Source organism: Sminthopsis crassicaudata, chromosome 4 (genome assembly GCF_048593235.1).
Source record: "Sminthopsis crassicaudata isolate SCR6 chromosome 4, ASM4859323v1, whole genome shotgun sequence".
Taxonomy (NCBI): domain Eukaryota; kingdom Metazoa; phylum Chordata; class Mammalia; order Dasyuromorphia; family Dasyuridae; genus Sminthopsis; species Sminthopsis crassicaudata.
The window spans coordinates 29,098,345-29,115,696 of NC_133620.1; the positions used below are offsets into that span (position 1 = coordinate 29,098,345).

A 17,352-nucleotide genomic window follows, 5' to 3' on the forward strand; every position below is an offset into this window, starting at 1 on the left:
GATCTCACGCTGATCCATTGTGGTCAGGTTTGCAGATTTTGTGGGCCCAGAGAACACCATGGGCTGACAGTAGGGGGGCTTTGTCATGGAGAACTCTTCTAGGTCTCCTGCCCAAAGTTTCTCCTGTCCCCTGAGTTCTGCTGGCAGAGCCTGGACCTGAGGATGGTCCCTAGCTGTCATGGGTGGCCAGTTTGACTTGGGGCCTCAGTTTCCCCCCCTGTAAAATGTTAAGCTTCAGCTCCCTGGCAGTCCCTAAAGTCCTGCATCTTGGTTGAATAGGGAAAGGGCTGGGCCCAGAGGCAGAGCCCGAGTTCAGATCCCAGCTTTGAGCCTATTACATAGCGAGTGACATTTGGTCTTTTAAGGGCCATCCTTTCCATCATCTGGAAAATGAGGAGGGGGCACTCACTGGCCCCTGAGATCCTTTCCAGCCCAGGGCTGTGATGCTGCAATACCATCCCAGCCTTTGAAGTGGGATTGGACCCCACTGGGGGTGAGGAGGCTTTGATGTGCCTCATCTTCCCTTCTAGTTCTCTCCCTCCTCCCATCGCGTGATCTCAGAATTTGGAGACAGTGAAAGAAAGCGAGCTCTTCCTAAGCTCACGTGGCAGGGGCAGGAGCCCACACACCAGCCCCCTTCCAGGCTCCCCTGCAGCGCTAACCCCAGCCAGGGGGTCCGAGGGCATCGCTCTTCCCTGTCTCCCTTCCAGCAGCGAGCCTCAGCACTAACACTGCATCCTTAGAGAGCCCTTGAAGAGTTTGCCAGAAAGAAAAACCCAGAGGGGGAGAAGAGGCTATTATAGAATACTCTAGCCCAAATACTTAGCTTTTAAGTCGGTGCCTTGTAATCTAAATTTCCTGTTTACCACACAAGATTAAATCTGTTTTCTTTGAAGGCAAAAAAAATATATATCCAGTAGAAAGAGGAGGGTGTGGCTCCATGTTCCCATTCCCTTTCTCTTTATTGTCCCATTGGGAAGGGGTCTGTCTCTAAAGGAAACTCTCTGTGTGGGCCAGGCCATGGTGCCCCCACAGGGCCTGGAGGAAGAGGACTCCCAGCTGGCCTTTGCCTGGGGGCAGATCTTGAACAGACCAAATCAAGGGTCTGAACCAGGCTGGAAAGTCTGGGGTCTCATTTGCACCACGTCATTCTCAGAAGAGACCAAATTAACAAGGTGCTGAAGCTTCCAGTGGAGGGTCGGGAGTGAGTCAGGAAGCGGGGGCCAGTTCTCAGACTGAGGCTCAAGCAAAAATATCAGCACTTGGAATGACCAGAGGTTTTTCCAGATGTTCTGAGAACTGTTTGTGGGCAGTTAACTCCTGACAGCTATGCATGGAGGAAGATGTTTTATGACCTCCTTGGAGTCTTACTGAGAGTGAGGATTTCTGAGATGATTCCATGTCATTCAGTACCAGAGAAAGGTTCGGCCCCAGATCCAGTTGTCCCTTCTGCATGAGGAGCCAGGAACTGCGGGTCCCATGTCCCCTCCTGTGTCCCTTTAGCTCAGTGCTTGCCAAGCCTCCTTGGAAACATGCTCAGAGTCTGCCAGGCCTTGTAGAAAGCTTCTTCCAAGAGGGTGAGACCCAGGCTGGCTAAGCCCGGGACTTTGCCTCCGCCAGGTCAGCCCATTGCCTTTGGGTCGAGTCTGGGATTCTCTGTGCCTCCGCCTCTTTGGCCAGACTTTAAGATTCATGCGCTGGTTTAGCAAGGAGAAACATTTGTGTTGTGAGTGCATCCTGAACTGTGCCCCACTGGGCCCCCTCGTTGGAGGCTGATGGGGGGTCTAGAAGAAACAAGGTGATGAAGAGTGTCTATCTTTGGTCCTGGCCCTTTAAATTAATTAATAAATTAATTAATTTAATTGTAGCTGTAAACACCATCTCTCCCAGGACTGGGCCATTTGTTCTTTAAAAGAGAATGGGGGCAGCTGAGGGGCGGGGAGGTGCAGTGGACAGAACACCAGCCCTGAAATCAGGAGGCCCTGAGTTCAAATCCAGCCTCAGATACTTAACACTTCCTAGCTATGTGAACCTGGGCAAGTCACTTGACCCCAATTGCCTCAGGGAGAAAAAAGGGAATGGACATTTCTTTCATATTTTAAGAGGGGAGAGGAGACAGGTAGACAGACAGATATAGAGCTTGGCTGTACCTGAGGGCCCTTGTTTCACTTCCTCAAGTATAAGGCCCAGCTTGGGGAGGAAAAGGAGGAGAGGAGAGAGCCCGGCACCCAGCAAAATTTTCAGGTGCTTTCCAAATTGACAGGCCTTGTCACTCCCTGCTCAAGACAGCCCTGGTTGTCAGCTTTAGCTTTCCAGGCTGCTTCCCCCTTCCCCCTTCCAGCCTGCCTTGACTCTCGCTCATCCTCATCTCCAAATTTGTTTGCATCTTTTGTATTTTGTTTATTTGTATGGAACATGTATTCCACCTTAGAAGAATTGGGGAGTTAAACTGCGAGAAGGGGAGCAGGGAGAAGAAAAGAAACCTTTATTAAGTGCCTACTATGTGCCAGGCACTGTGCTCAATAACCATTTCAAGCACTCACAAGTACAGGCCCTCGGCCTCCTGCGTTGTGCTCTCACTCATCCCCAGCGGCTTCCTTCTGCCTCCACTTTCCATTTGTGCGCCCTGCATTTGTCCCCGTCTGAAACATCCTCTGGTAGTTCCCAAGAGGGAGCAGAAGGATAAGCTTAGAGAACCCATACATTTCTCCCATCTCAGCATACAGTAAGCATTTAGTGTTTGCTCCACACAATCGTGGTATCTCCTGGGGAAGTGTCACAGGCCCTGGCTGGAGCCCCCTCACTGTCTCTGTGATCTTCCCTCTTTGTCACAAGCTGAGGGGCTCGATTGAGGGACATCGCCATTCCCTTCTTGCTCAGAATCAAATCCCCTGAAGCAAATGGAGAAAAACATGGTGATTGCAGGAAAAAGGAATTAACTTCATGGAACAAGAGGCCAGAAGGGAGGGATGCCTGTGGTCCCCTCCGTGGCCCCCTCCAGGACGTAAGGAAAGTGGGAAATTCTGTGCAGAGGGGACTTTTCTGAGATGGCTCCCCCTTGCTCACTCCCTCCACCTCATCGTGCTCTGGCTTCCCTTCCCCTCAGCAAAATAAGGCTTCTTTGGGGGGGCTTAAGGATCTTCTCCAACCATTTAAAAGTGTGTTTCCTGGCAGTTCGTCTCTTGATAGCCTGCCTGCCCCTGCCTGGCCTTCCCAGCAGTTGGCTGGGGACATGGCGGGCCTAGAGTCGGTCTTTCCCTTTGGAGCGAGAGCATCCCTGGGGACAGTTTGAGGTGACTCATGCTGTCTGGTGTCACATAACAGAGGGGAGCTTTCCCTATGATGCCATTTGCTCTGCTGAGCTGTTCTCTCCAGAAGTCTCAGCCCTGCTGAAGCCTGAAAGTTTAGGGCAGCCCCACGGGGAACACGTGCTTGTCAGTCTGGCAGGGAGTCGCCAGCCTTACAGAAAGTCCCTGCTGGCAGTCCGTAACTAGGCTGCCTCCACCCGGCTCAGCACCCAGGGCCTGGGCAGAGCTGGCACACTGTCAGGGTAGCCCTAGCCCTGGCAAAGCTGGCCTGGGAGAGAGCAGCTGGTGCCATTGGCGCCGGTGTCTGAGCAGCAGATGGCAGGCTTGCCGATCGCCAGCATCCCCCCTTGGCCTGGAAGAGGCAGCTGGGAGAGCTGCCCGCCGGGCACCCTGGCAACGTAGTCCTGTAAAGGACTCAGTGCTGGCCGATCCCCATCTCCACTATGGCATCCTCATGGCACAGAGCCCTGGCACAGGGCACACATTGTTGTGGTGACTGAGCAAGCGTGATGCCATTTGCTTCCAGCATGCAGGTGCTCCTCAACAAGACTCTGTTGTAAAGCGCCAGCATTTCAGAACGGGGAAGCAAACTGGGTGCATTGTGTAGTCAGGGGCCTGGGCCTCCAGACCAACCAGAGCAAGTTAAAGTCGGGAGGAGTGGGGGAGAACCAAGGGGGCCCCACTGTGAGATAAGGCAAACACCCAGGGTGCTTCATGGCTGGCTCTTGTTTTTTCCTAGGTCAATCACGTCCATCCGGAGCGAGCTGATTCCATACTTAGTTAGGAAACAGTTCTCTTCGCCTTCATCACTGCTGGGGCGAACTGAGAAAGAGCAGTCCCCAGAGAAGAAGGACCAGAAGTCCATAGGTCAGTGCAGGAGCCGAGGAGCAGTGGCCCCCACGTGAGCAGCAGACCCCGGGCTAGCTCTGCTGCCAGCCTCCTGGCCAAGAGGGACCCGGACTGGCTGCCCAGATTCTCCTGGTTCCCGGGGGCTCCCCGTAGGGCTTGGGCCGTTGCTCACATTCTCATGGGCTGGGTCAGTGATGGAGGGCCTAGCTGGGCCTGGGCTCAGGTGTGTGGCTAGAGCGTGAGGAGCCCTTTCTCCAGGGACAGATCCTCGAGACTGGCCTGCCTGCACCCTGCTGGGCCCATCCTGGCTGCCAGTTCTCATGGCCCAGCCTTTGCTCTCCGGGCTCTGGGGCCTTCCCAAGCCTAAGAAGGGAGGCCTGGAGGAGCTGGAGTCTGCCGGGAGGCAACCGCAGACACAGTGGATGGTTTGCTGTGGGTGGCAGAGCTGCTGAACCTTCCCTTATTTCTTTCACTGAATCTTCATCCCTTGGGAGTTGATTTTTAAGCTCCCTTGGTTATAGAGGTGGAAAGTGAAGCTTGGTGTCAGTCAGTGAGTTCAAAGCCCTCGTGAGCCACCTTCTGTCTGGGCGGCCGTGGGTAGCTCGCTTGTGCCAGTTGCTTCCTAGAAGTGCGGCCACTTGTCACAGTTGCTCCTCTGGGGGGCGGGGGGCAGCCTGACTGCTTGGGAGGGCAGGAGAGGGGGGAGCTCTCGGTGAGCACCTTCCCGCTCCCTCGGCTGATGCCTTTCTTCCTGCCTCTTCCTCCCTCTGCCCTCCTGAAGATATTTACAGCTTTGTCAAGGACCATGACCTGCTGACTGTGGACCCCCACAACACCTATTGGAAGGACTGCCAAGGGGAGGGGCAGGAAGGCTTTGCTAGGGGCCGAGTCAGCTGCTATGTCCATGTCATGAAAGGGGGGGTCTGCTCTAGAGTGAACACCCTGGGGCTCTACATCGAAGCCAACAAGCAGGTAAGGGGGTGAGTCATTCGGCCCTGCTGAGGAGGGAGATGGGTTTGCCGGCTTCCTCTCTGGCTGTGCTCAGAAATCCCAGGCGGGCGTGTCAGGGCAGGAGGGGAGACCACCGGGAAGAACCAGGGGCCGGCTGAGGCGAGGCTTCCTGTCGGCTGTGGCCATCAGACCCTCCTGAGCGCCAGGCTCCAGCACCCAATGGCTTCTGTGCAGGGGCCGGGGTTCCAGGGAGATGTGCTAGAACTGAGAAGGGGCTTCAGCGGGGCAGGGTGAGCTGCCTTAAGGAGGTTGGGTCTTCACACCCTGGGCCCAGGGTCCTCTGAGGCTCCCAGGGGTCCAAGAGTTGGGGCGTTTGTTCTGACTGTTCATAGAACTAGGATTTAGAGCTAGAAGGACCTAGGTCCGGCCCCTCGGTTTTACAGATGAGGCTCAGAGTTGGACAGTGACCAGGACTGCCCCACGGAAGAGGGCTTAGGCTTGCTTTGCCTGGGCCCTGCAGAGGCCATGAGGTGTGGGGGGCAGATCCTAACAGAGAGCGGTGGCCCACATGGAGTCGGGGGGGAGTGGAGAGGAAGGGTCTGTGACCCCCAAGGCTCTCTGGCCATCAGTAAACCGCCCTTCACCTCTGCCTTCCTCTGCAGTCAGACACTAGGCTGGCCAGAGCTGCGTACATACCTCAGGTGCGTGTCCATTGGCGGGCAAGTACACGTGCCAGCTGACCCTCCGTGCCCTTACTCGGGCCTTGGCACGTTTCTTTCTGATTGGAAATCTTCAGGGTTCTGTTGTCTACTAGAGGGCGTTTACCTCCCTTTGCCTGGCATTCGGGATTCTTCTGCACCTGGTAGCCATCTTTTCTCAGCTATCACTCTTCCTTGTACTCTGCACAGCTGGTCAGCCAGCCATCATTTATTTTTTATAAAGCACTCTGTCCCAGGCCGGTACCAAGCACTGGGGATACAAAAACAAGCAAAAAGAAAGGTCGTCCCCGCCTTGAAGGAGCTTACAGTCTAATGGGGAAAGAGAGTGGAGCAGAAAAGGGATTGGAGGCGGGGTCTCAGGAAGAACCTCATGGCACATGGCAGCACCCGTCAGCACACCTGGCCAATGCCCACCCTTTCCCCAGCACGGAGTCCCCAAAAGGAACTTATTAATGGGAGAAGGGGGCTGGCTGGCTTGGCAGATGGATGTCCCAGTATCAGAAGGCAGCCAGCTTATTTAACTGCCAGGCCCCCTGTACTTAGAAAGAAAGAATGACTCCCCCCCCAAAAAAAAGGCAGCTCTAGCCCTCAGGAAGGTATTCTAATAGGGGACACCGAGCAAACAGGTGGGTACAAGGTAGACAGAAGGAAGATGGAAGGTAATCTCAGAGGAAGGTACTGGCAGGGAGTGGGGGGGGGGTAAAGGAAAGGTGGCACTAGAAATGCTTCTTGTAGAAGATCAGGTTTTATTTTATTTTTATAGGTTTTTATTTTCAACATTCACCCTTGCAAAACCTTGTGTTCCAAATTTTTCTCCCTCCCTTTCCCCCACTCCCTCCCCTAGACTGTAATTCCATATATATTAAACATGTGCAATTAAAAGGTCAGATTTTAGCTGGAACTTGAAGGAAGCTTGGGACGCCACGAGACAGAGATGAGGCAAGAGGGCATTCCAGGCAAAGGGCACAGCCAGAGGAAAAGTCCGGAGTCTGGAAATGCAGCGTCCTGTGCAGAGAGCAGCCAGTGTAAGCGGGTTGTAGGTATCTGTGGAGAAGGGTAAGATGAAGGATGCAGGCAAGGGAAGAAGGGCCCAGGTTAAGAAGAGCTTTAAAAGACAAAAGAGAGGTTTTGTATTTGATCCTGGAGGTGACGGGGAGCCCTGGGATTTGTTGAATGACGGTAGGGGAGAAGTAGCTGGATATGTGCTTCAGAAAGACCATTTTGGTAGCTGAGTGGAAGAAGAATTGGGAGTAGCCTGCTGGCAGGCTCATACAAAAATCCAGGACTTAGAAGGGTTGTTGGGAAGCTGTGCTCCCCATTCCCCAAACTCAGGGTCCTCCTCGCTCCTTGTGGCCACAGCACTCTCTCTGCTGGTGGGATTTCTAGCCATCCCTTAGAACCCAGACAAGGAGACCCTCCTTCCCCCCGGGGCAGGAAACCCTCTTCCCAAAGAGCCCTTCTGCAGAGATGTGATCTGCCCTGAGCTGTCGCAGCGTTGTTGAGGACCAATTTCCATGGCTCCGTCAGGGCGCAGGAGGCCTGAGGTCTGTGTGCGAGGGACTGGCTGAGATGTGGAGTCCCGAGGAAGAAAGAGGGTCAGAACTAGGAGCTTCCTAAAGCTCGTCCTACAGGCTCCCCCAGCTAGGGCTGCGCCAGGGCCCCTCTGTCCACTCCGGGCTCAAAAACAAATGGACTTTGGTGGGACATGAGGGTAGCAATGGAGAGGTCAGTCAACAAATATTGATTAGGTACCTACTGCCTTCTGGGTACTGTGTTAAGCACTGGGTATACAAAAACTACAGATGTGGTCCCTGTTCTCTGGGGGTTCACAGCCTTCTCAGGGAGGCAATGTGTACGTAATAAGTTCTCCACAGGCTCTCCATTGAGTAACTAGCAGGGCAGCTTTAGGCCAGGGTCCAAGCCCAGCTCTCTGGAGCCCCGTGATAAGAGTTGGGCTGGATGACTGACTTTCAGGGGCCCTTCATCTCTCTTTAAATCCTATAGTTTGATGAGCTAATCCAGAAGCAGGTAATGGCAGTGGAAGGAGAGGTCTGGGGGGCCCTGGTCTAGCAGCTGCTTTCCTGCAGGAGTCACAAGGTCTTCCTTTCCTTCTTCAGATTCCCAAATTGCTGCCTGTTCTCTGTCCCGAGGAAGCCTTACTTCATCCATCTGCACAGATCTCTGACCAAGCCCAGGTGAGTGTGACGGGACCCTCACCCCACTACAGAACAAGGGGCCGTTCCTGGCAGGGAAAATCTCAAACCTGGACCCTGGTGGAGCACAGGGAAGTTCGGGGACCCAGCTGGGCCCCAGGTATAATTAAGCTGTTATGGAAATTCCCCATCCCCTCCCAGCCCTGGCCCTGAGGCTCAGCGGGTAGTGTGGCCTGCTTGGGAAGGCAGTGGGGCCAGTGGCCAGCAAATACAGAGACTAGGGTAGCTCCTGGCTATTGGGTTTCCCTGCTTAGCTCTTAATCTCACAAGTGTGATCCTAGGGAGAGGGAAGCTCCGGCAGATCCACACCAGCCCTGTCCTCTCCTCGAGAAAGGTGCATCAAGTTAAAGCTTGGAGATGTGGGCTTGGGGAAGGTGGAAAAGAGGCGTGGGGGGGATGGTCTGGAAACCTTGGGTAGAAGCTTCACTGGCTCCTCTGCACTTCTGCAGGTCGGAGCGGACAGCATCATAGGACCGTCTGTGCAGGTGGGTGAGAAGACTTCCATCAAACACTCCGTCATTGGGTCCAGCTGCCTCCTGAGAGACAGAGTGAAAATCACCAACTCTCTGCTTATGAACTCTGTCATCATTGAGGAAGGGTAGGTCCTGTCCCCACCCCACCACGGCCTCACCCGGGGCTGCTACTGGGCTGCCTCCCCTCCTCTTTATTTCCCCCTCTGTGCCCAACCATTTTCTTGGTCTGGAATCCTTCCTGGAGTGGGGGCCAGGTCAGGCCATGTAGCTGATCCCTAGGAAACTGAGGGCCTTTCAAAGGAGAACAAAGGTGGCTCAAGAAAGAAGCAGGAGCAGATCCTTCCCAGGCTGACAAAGGCTACCTAGCAGGGTTACGGGGGAAGCAAAGTTCCATGTAAGGGGTTGGGGCTGGGTTTTGGAGGCCTGCTCCTGTTTGGTGCAGAGCTGGCAGACTGAACATAGACAGGGCAGCGACCAAGATGGGAAGGGGCTCAGAGGGAAGGCCCCGGGAGCGGCACCAGAAGGTACTGGGGAGTTGGGGGCCTAGGGTCAGTGCACATTTCCTAACCACTGCAGCCGGTGGCAGATTGAGGCGCAGAGCTCCCCTGCCAGAAATGCATCAGAGGCCCAGGCTGAAGGCCTTGCCATGTCCTCACGGTGAGCCTGTTACCTTTGTAGAGGCAGTTGAAGAGCACTAGGGGGAGAGCTCTGGGCCTACAGTCCTGCCTGAGATGGTTACTTAGTGGTGTGAGTCCAGGCATGTTGCCTCAGACCCGTCCTCTGTAGAATGGGGTCAGTAATAGCACCAGATTCCCAGGATTGTTTTGAGATCAAACTTCTGGTAATATTTGTGAAGAGCTTTGCAAGTCTCACAGTGTTCTGTGAGCTCTGGTTGTTGTCCTCTTCCTTTGTTTTCTCCCAGGGATGATGCATCCTTCTGAAAGGATTAAAATTGTGGGGGTGCAAGGGGTGGTCGGGGCAGAGAGAAGGGTGTGGATCACACGTGGAGAACTGGGGTATTCACTGGCTCCACAGGATCCCCTCCAGGCTTGGCTTAGGGCAAGCTGGTTAGGAGGCAGTCCTGGACCTGGGAAAGAACGGGCTTCTTTAGCCCCGTAGTGGAGGCTCGAGGACAGTCAGCACCTTTCCATGATGCAGCTGAGCATCCTGCCATCGGTCAGGCTATCCTTCCACAGTCGGAAGCGCCTCCCGGCCTGCCGTACTCAGGTGAACAGGAAGCCCTGGCAGCAGTCTCAGCCAGCCGAGTCTCCAGGAGAGTTTCAGTCCCTTACTTGCCTCAACTGCTTGAGGCTGGGCCTTAGAAAAGCTATTTCAGCCTAAATGGTAGAGCACAGGGGAAGGATAGTGCATGGGCTGCAGGCTGTCTCCCTGGAGACCGACTCCTCCATCCATGCTGTCAGAGAGCTACTGGAGTATAGAGTGAGGAAGATGCTCATCTTGCTGTTATGGCCTTTCCTGGGAGAGTGTATTCAGTTCTGGGCACCCAGTTTAAGCTAAAGGGCATCCCAAGGTGAGCAGGTAGTGCCATGCGAGGCTTCTTTGAAGTAACTTTTGCCTGGAGAAGGAAAGACTTGGGGGCACTGCCCCAGCTATTTGAAGGACTGCTGTAGAGGACGGGGATTAGATCAGGAGTGGTGGGTTGGAGTTGCAGAGAAGCAGGTTTCAGATTTAGATAAAGACCATTTATGAACTGTTGGAACTATCATAAAGTATAATTAGTTACTTGGGAGGTAGTGAGTTCCCCATCACTAGAGGTCTTTGAGCTTGGGATACCTTAAAGAATAATTTTGCTCCCTCCTCAGTTCAGCCTCTTCAACTCTGGGGCAGTGTCCCCCAAGAGGCCTCTCTAGTCCCTCCTGATTGTTAGTCTTTTTTCCCCAAAACAAAATTGCTTTGTATTTGCTCTATCTGAATTTGTTTGTGAAAGATTTTCCTCCCCCATAGAAAATCAGCTCCACAGAGAGAATGAAAGAACAGAATGGGACACACGTTTTTGGACATGGCCAATGTGTGATATTTCTTGGCTTGATTATTGTTTTTTTTTTTTCTTTTCTTAATAGTACTTTATTTTTCCAGTTACACGTAAAGATAGTTTTCAATATTCTTTTTTGTAAGATTTTGTGTTCCAAATTTTTTCTCCCTTTTTCCCTTACCTTTCCCCTCTCCAAGATAGTAAACAATCTGATATAGGTTATACATGTACAATCATTTTAAACATATTACCATATTTATCATTTTGTGAAAGAAAAATCATAACAAAAGGAAAAGCCACGAGAAAGAAAAAGCGAACTAAAAACAAAGCTAAAAATAGTACACTTCAATCCACATTCAGTCTCCATTGAGCTCTCTGGATGCAGATTACATTTTCCATCCCAAGTCTATTGGAACTGTCTTGGATCACTGAATTGCTGAGAAGAGCCAAGTCCATCACAGATGATCCTCACTTAATCTTGTTGTTGCTGTGTACAATTATCTCCTGCTCACTCCACTCAGCATCAGTTCCTGTGAGTCTCCCCAGACTTTTCTGAAATCAGCCTACTGATCCTTTCTTATAGAACAATAATATTCTTTTTTTTTATATAGTTTTTTTCACAGTATATATGCATGAGTAATTTTTTTTAATAATATTATCCCTTGTATTCATTTTTCCAAATTATCCCCTCCCTCCCTCTACTCCCTCCCCTAGATGACAGGCAATCTCATACATTTTATATGTGTTACAATATACCCTAGATACAATATATGTGTGTAAATACCATTTTCTTGTTGCACGTTAAGTATTAGATTCTGAAGGTATAAGTAACCTGGGTAGATAGACAGTAGTGCTAACAGTTTACATTCACTTCCCAGTGTTCCTTCTCTGGGTGTAGTTGTTTCTGTCCATCATTGATCAACTGGAAGTGAGTTGGATCTTCTTTATGTTGAAGATATCCACTTCCATCAGAATACATCCTCATACAGTATTGTTGTTGAAGTGTATAATGATCCCCTAGTGCTGATGCACTGATTCCCTCAGCATCAGTTCATGCAAGTCTCTCCAAGCCTCTCTGTATTCCTCCTGCTGGTCATTTCTTACAGAGCAATAATATTCCATAACCTTCATATACCATAATTTACCCAACCATTCTCCAATTGATGGACATCCATTCATCTTCCAGTTTCTAGCTACTATAAAAAGGGCTGCCACAAACATTTTGGCACAAACAGGTCCCTTTCCCCTCTTTAGTATTTCTTTGGGAAATAAGCCCAGTAGTAGCACTGCTGGGTCAAAGGGTATGCACATTTTGATAACTTTTTGGGCATAGTTCCAAATTGCTCTCCAGAATGATTGGATTCTTTCACAACTCCACCAACAATGTATCAGTGTCCCCGTTTTCCCACAGCCCCTCCAACATTCATCATTATTTGTTCCTGTCATCTTAACCAATCTAACAGGTGTGTAGTGGTATCTCAGAGTTGTTTTAATTTGCATTTCTCTGATCAGTAGTGATTTGGAACACTTTCATATGAGTGGATATAGTTTCAATTTCATCATCTGAGAATTGTCTAGAACAATATTATTCTATAACATTCACTTATTCAGCCATTTCTCAACTGATGAGCATCCCCTCAGTTTCCAGTTCCTTGTTGCTACAAACATTTTTGTACATGTGGGTTCTTTTCCCTCTTTTATAATCTCTTTGGGTCCAGACTCAGCATTGAGATTGCAGCTTGAGAGTCCTTTGGGCCTAGTTCCAAACTGCTCTCCAGAATGGCTGGATCCATTCACAACTCCACCACCAGTGCATTAGTGTCCCAGCTTTCCCACATCCCTCCAGTATTTATCATTATCGTTTCCTGTCATTTTTGGCTTGATTATTCTTACTAGTTACAAGGGAGGGTTTAATCTGGGTTTATTTTTTATTTGTTTTCTACTTGGGAAGTAAAGCAGACCTAATGGTAGTCATGTCAATATAAAGAAAAAGTGGCTGATGAGAACAAATGGGAGTTCAACCCCAGCATTCCAGCCCCGGGAGCTCTTTGGGGCCGCAGACTGACTCTGCAGTCTAGTGTGGTAGCCTTCCCTGCCCACTGTGCTCACCCACTCCCTGGATGGGCCTTCCCCAGGTGACTCGGTGCCCAGTCATTGTTAAAAATGACCTACAGCACGGGCCAGACTCATGCTTGAGACATGCAAGTTGGCATTGAGTGAGTATGACCAGTCTGGAGCTAAGCATCCAGCTAGCTCAGAAATCTGCTTAGGTACTACAGATGGAATCTGAACAGGGCTCACTAATGTCAGATCTTGATTGACTGAGTCACTGCCCTGGCCCTGGATGGCCTTGGGTGACCCCTGAAAGGCTTTCACCAGATGGGGCTGTGGAGCATGCCAGACTCTGAGCAGCCCTTGACTCTTCTCCCCGGCCGCACTGTGGCTGAGATCAGCCTGGACCTTTCCTGAATGGCGATGAAAAGCAAACCAATGTCAAGCAGGCTTTGTAAGGGCTTTACCGGGGATCCGCCTGCTCTCACTTCAGGCACCGCTCCATCCCAGGGCCTTGCGGGAGAGTGCCCGACGCACCCCACGGGCCTTTCGTTCCCTTGTTGGATGTAACTCAGGGCAGCCTTCCTTGCCAGGCTAGAACAGGCCGTGACTAGAGAAGCAGGGAGAATGTCAGCTGTCTCCTGGCTTTGGGCCTAAAAGGCTGCCCACAGCCCACGTACGCCCATTACCCATTCGTCAGGATGATAAGATCAGGCATTCTGCAGCACCCAGTGGGCTTCGCTCAATTATTGGGTGTCATTTGAATTTTAATTACTCATGGTAATTCTTATATGGCTCAAGTAATTTAGGAAAATAATTAAGATGTAGTCACCTGAGGACTAATCCCGCCTCAGCTATTAAATCTGGGCCAAGCCTTTAAGGGAGAGGGTCTGCATTTGCAGAGAAATGTCCTTGTCTCATTTCTAAGGTATCTGTCTCTCAAATGAGAAAACTTACTGAGTTTTTGAGACCAAAAACCAAAGAAAGATATGAATAACGAATTGCCCCAGAAGGTCCTCAAGCCTCCCTACTGGGCCCCATTGCCCTTATTTACAGCATTGGGGAAGTCTGTGGAATGGAAGCGGAGTGAGTCCAGTATGAAGAAAGACTTGAGTGATATGAAGATAATTGTCCCCTCTTGGAGCAAGCCGATTCCAAGTACGCCATGTCAGCTTCTCACCCATCCATGTATGGTCTCTTTTTCTAGCGGAGGCCAGTGCCTAGGACGCCAAGCCTGCCCTGACAGTCAGCAGGCACTGCCTCTGCTTGGGCCTCTGAGTGGACTGCCGAGGCCATCACAGCCATTCCCACACAGGCCAACATAGACGGGAAGGCTGTGTACCCGTTGGCTCTGAGCACGGCTGAGCAGAGTCTGCCGAGCCAGACAGGATGACGCTGTTTGTGATTCCAGGGCATCAGTGAGCTGGTGGGGCAAGTTCAGACTTTGTCTCATCATTTCTTACCTAGGTAATGGCAGCAGCCTCCCAACGTCTCTGTTGCCATTCTCTCTCCACTCTAGTGCATCTTGCCAAAAGAGATCTTCCTAATGTACTACTGCTTTGCTCAAGTATATTTAGTGGCTCCCATTGCCTCTTGAATAAAATGTAAACACTTGATTCCAGTATTTAAACCCCAAATGTTTACATTTTATTCACAGTCTAGATCCAAACAGACTTTTTTTTAACCTTAACTCCTGCTTCATGACCCCAAATTGTATCCAAACTGGACTGCTCACTATTCCCTTGAACTTGATTTTTAGCCTTTTCCATATCTTTGTCCAGAATTTTTCCTCTGCCTGAAGTGCTGTCTTCTCCTTCTCTCCTTGTCTATCAGTATTACTTAGCTCAGAGGATACCAGTTTGTAGCCTCAGCTAGAAGGGAGGGATCTCTAAGGAGGGGCTGTAGAGCACGTTCTCCCTATTTGTCTCATGAACCTTCTAGGCCGGCTAGAATGGCTCTATTTGTGTTCACCAACCTCTTTCTCTGCTGAGCCCAGGGTATCTTCCTAGGAAACAGCCTCACTATGGGCAGAAGCTAAGATAAAGTAGAGTAGAGGCAAACCCCCTCGTGCACTTTGAGGGGGAGACTAGCCAAAGTGCTATTATAAGCTAAGCTTGTCGTATAGTCCATACAAGAAGTACAGTCCCTTTGTGAGTGAAAGGAGAGATGTTGTGAAGGTAGAAATAACAAAATCTGATAGCATATTAGGAAGATTGGGGGTAGGGAATTCAGATTAGAGATCATAAAAAAGGGAAAAGGACCCACATGTGCAAAAATGTGGCAGCCCTTTTTGTAGTGGCAAGGCACTGGAAACTGAGTGGATGCCCATCAGTTGGGGAATGGCTGAATAAGTTATGGGTGTATGAATGTTACGGAATGTTATTGTTCTATAAGAAGCCACCAGAGGGATGATGATTTCAGAAAGGTCTGGAGACATGAACTGGTGCTAAGTGAAGGGAGTAGAACCAAAAGCAACATTATGAGCTAAATGTGGCTCTTTGCAACAGTGAGGGTGATTCAAGGTAATTCCAATAGACTTATGATGGAGAGAGCCATCTGCATCCAGAGTGAGGACTATAGAGACTGAATGTGGTCACCTTTTTTGGTTGTTATTTCTGCTTGCTTGCTTTTTTCTTTCTAATTTTTTCTTTTTGATCTGATTTTTCCTGTGCAGCATAATAAATGTGGAAATATGTTTAACAAAAAAAGAATTCAGCTTAGGATGTCAGGTGTCCATTTTATATTCAAAAGGCAGTCAGTCATGTGGAAAGGGAGATGAGAGATATTGGTCTGGAAACAGATCTGGGAATCATCTACATTGGGATTATAATGAAATCCATAGGAATTGATGAGGTCACTAAGTGAGAATACAGAAGGAAAAGGGAAGAGGGCTTAGGACAGAGCTTTGGGGGATATCCAAGGTAACAGCATGATGTGAATGAAGCAAAGAAGACAGAAGGATCCACGGAGTGGAAGGGACTTGAACTGATCTGACTTCATCATTTTAGGAAGACCTGCCCAAAGTCCCACCAATAGTACGTGCAAGTGCCCAGAGCCTTTCTCCTGTGCCCGATGGCTCCCCTCCAGGCCTGTCTTAGGAGATTTTTTCAAAGTTTTTGCTGGATTGGGTTGAGCTTTTTTTAGCAGGTGCTTGTTGCTAGTCTGAGGTTGAGGTTGACTTTGTTCTAGGCAGCGATGACTATTCAAGGTTTTTTAAGCAGAGGAATAAATCCATTTTATCCCAAATCAGTCTGAATTGATTAAATGCCTGCTATGGGCAAGGTACTGGGCTGCTGCTGGGTGTCCAAAGAAAGTTTATTTACCAGGGACATAGTGATGTCAGTATAAAAAATGTGCTAAGTAATTGGGATAGGAAAAAGAAACTAATGTCTTGAAGGTTGGGCTTGATAGGAATCTTGAAGGAAGCCACAGATTCTAAGAGGAAGAGGTGAAAGAAGGATGCATTCCAGGCTTGGGAAGCAGCCTGTACAAAGACATGAAGGTAGAAGAAGAAATGTCCTCCGTGGACACAGTGACGGGAATATCTAGGGAGGGGAATACAGAATCAGTCGGAGACAGACTATGAAGATCTGTAAGTGCCAAAAAGAGGAGTGTGCGTTTGGGCCTAGAAGCCCAGAGGGAACCACTGAAGGTTCTGGAACAGTAGAGTGACTTAGATTTCTGCTTGTGCCATATATCAGTGTGGGAAAAGTTTTTAGTACCAACAAAATCAATGCAGCTATCTTTGAATTGATATCTCAAATAAGGGCCTAATACCCAGCATACCTAAGGAACTAGCCCAAATATTCTAATATCAAGTAAAATTCTCCAGTGGACAAGTAATCCAAGAAAACATGGCACCAGTAAGAAAAATGTAAATCAGAGAAATTCTGAAGTTTCACCTCATTCCCAGCAAATTGGACAAAAATGGTCAGCGTTGGAGGAGTTGTGAAAAAGTATATACTAAAACTCTGTTCTGGTAGAGCGGGTGAAGTGGCCTGACCATTTTGGAAAATGTTTGAAATTGGATTTTGGAAATCATTAAAACATCCAAACCCTCTGACTCTCACCACATAGTTTAAATCCCATCCAAAGGCTACATATACAACTAAATATTTATAGCAGTGCTTTTTTTTTAATATTAATAGTTTTTATTTACCATATATATGCATGGGTAATTTTACAACATTGACAATTGCCAAACCTTTTGTTCTAATTTTTCCCCTCTTTCCCCCCACAGATGGCAGGTTGACCAATACATGTTAATTATGTTAAAGTGTAACTTAAATACAATATGTGTATACATGTCCATACAGTTATTTTGCTCTACACAAAGAATTGGACTTTGAAATAGTGTACAATTAGCCTGTGAAGGAAATCAGAAATGCAGGTGAACAAAAATAGAGGATTGGGAATTCTATGTAATGATTCATAATCATCTCCCAGAGTTCTTTCTCTGGGTGTAGCTGCTTCAGTTCATTATTGGAACTGATCTGGTTCATCTCATTGTTGAAAATGGCCACATCCATCAGAATGGATCATCATATAGCACTGTTGTTGAAGTATACAACAATCTCCTGGTCCTGGTACTTTTTGTAGCAACAATTGTTGTGGCTCATGAGTGGAATGGAATCTCCTCCTAAGTCATTAGAAATTATAAATATGAAAAATCCCTAGATTTATGGGAAGTCCTGAGAACCAATGGGGAGGGAAGTGTGCAGACTTGGGCAGTGACCACTAACATAGTGTCCATGGACGGAACAGACACCGAACTGCTTTCTTCTATTTGGAGAA

The 17,352-nt window shown here is 49.3% G+C and overlaps 1 protein-coding gene across 5 annotated transcripts in view; it reads left to right on the forward strand.

The window, feature by feature from the left end:
* The window catches only part of EIF2B3 (eukaryotic translation initiation factor 2B subunit gamma), a 78,762-nt gene that overhangs the window by 52,364 nt on the left and 9,046 nt on the right, over window positions 1–17,352 (forward strand). For all 5 annotated transcript variants that reach the window (XM_074266089.1, XM_074266088.1, XM_074266091.1 and 2 more), the window contains 4 exons: window positions 4,048–4,175; window positions 4,939–5,129; window positions 7,945–8,022; window positions 8,490–8,638. In XM_074266089.1, the coding sequence (XP_074122190.1) occupies window positions 4,048–4,175; window positions 4,939–5,129; window positions 7,945–8,022; window positions 8,490–8,638 (546 nt within the window). The remainder of the gene's footprint in view (window positions 1–4,047; window positions 4,176–4,938; window positions 5,130–7,944; window positions 8,023–8,489; window positions 8,639–17,352) is intronic.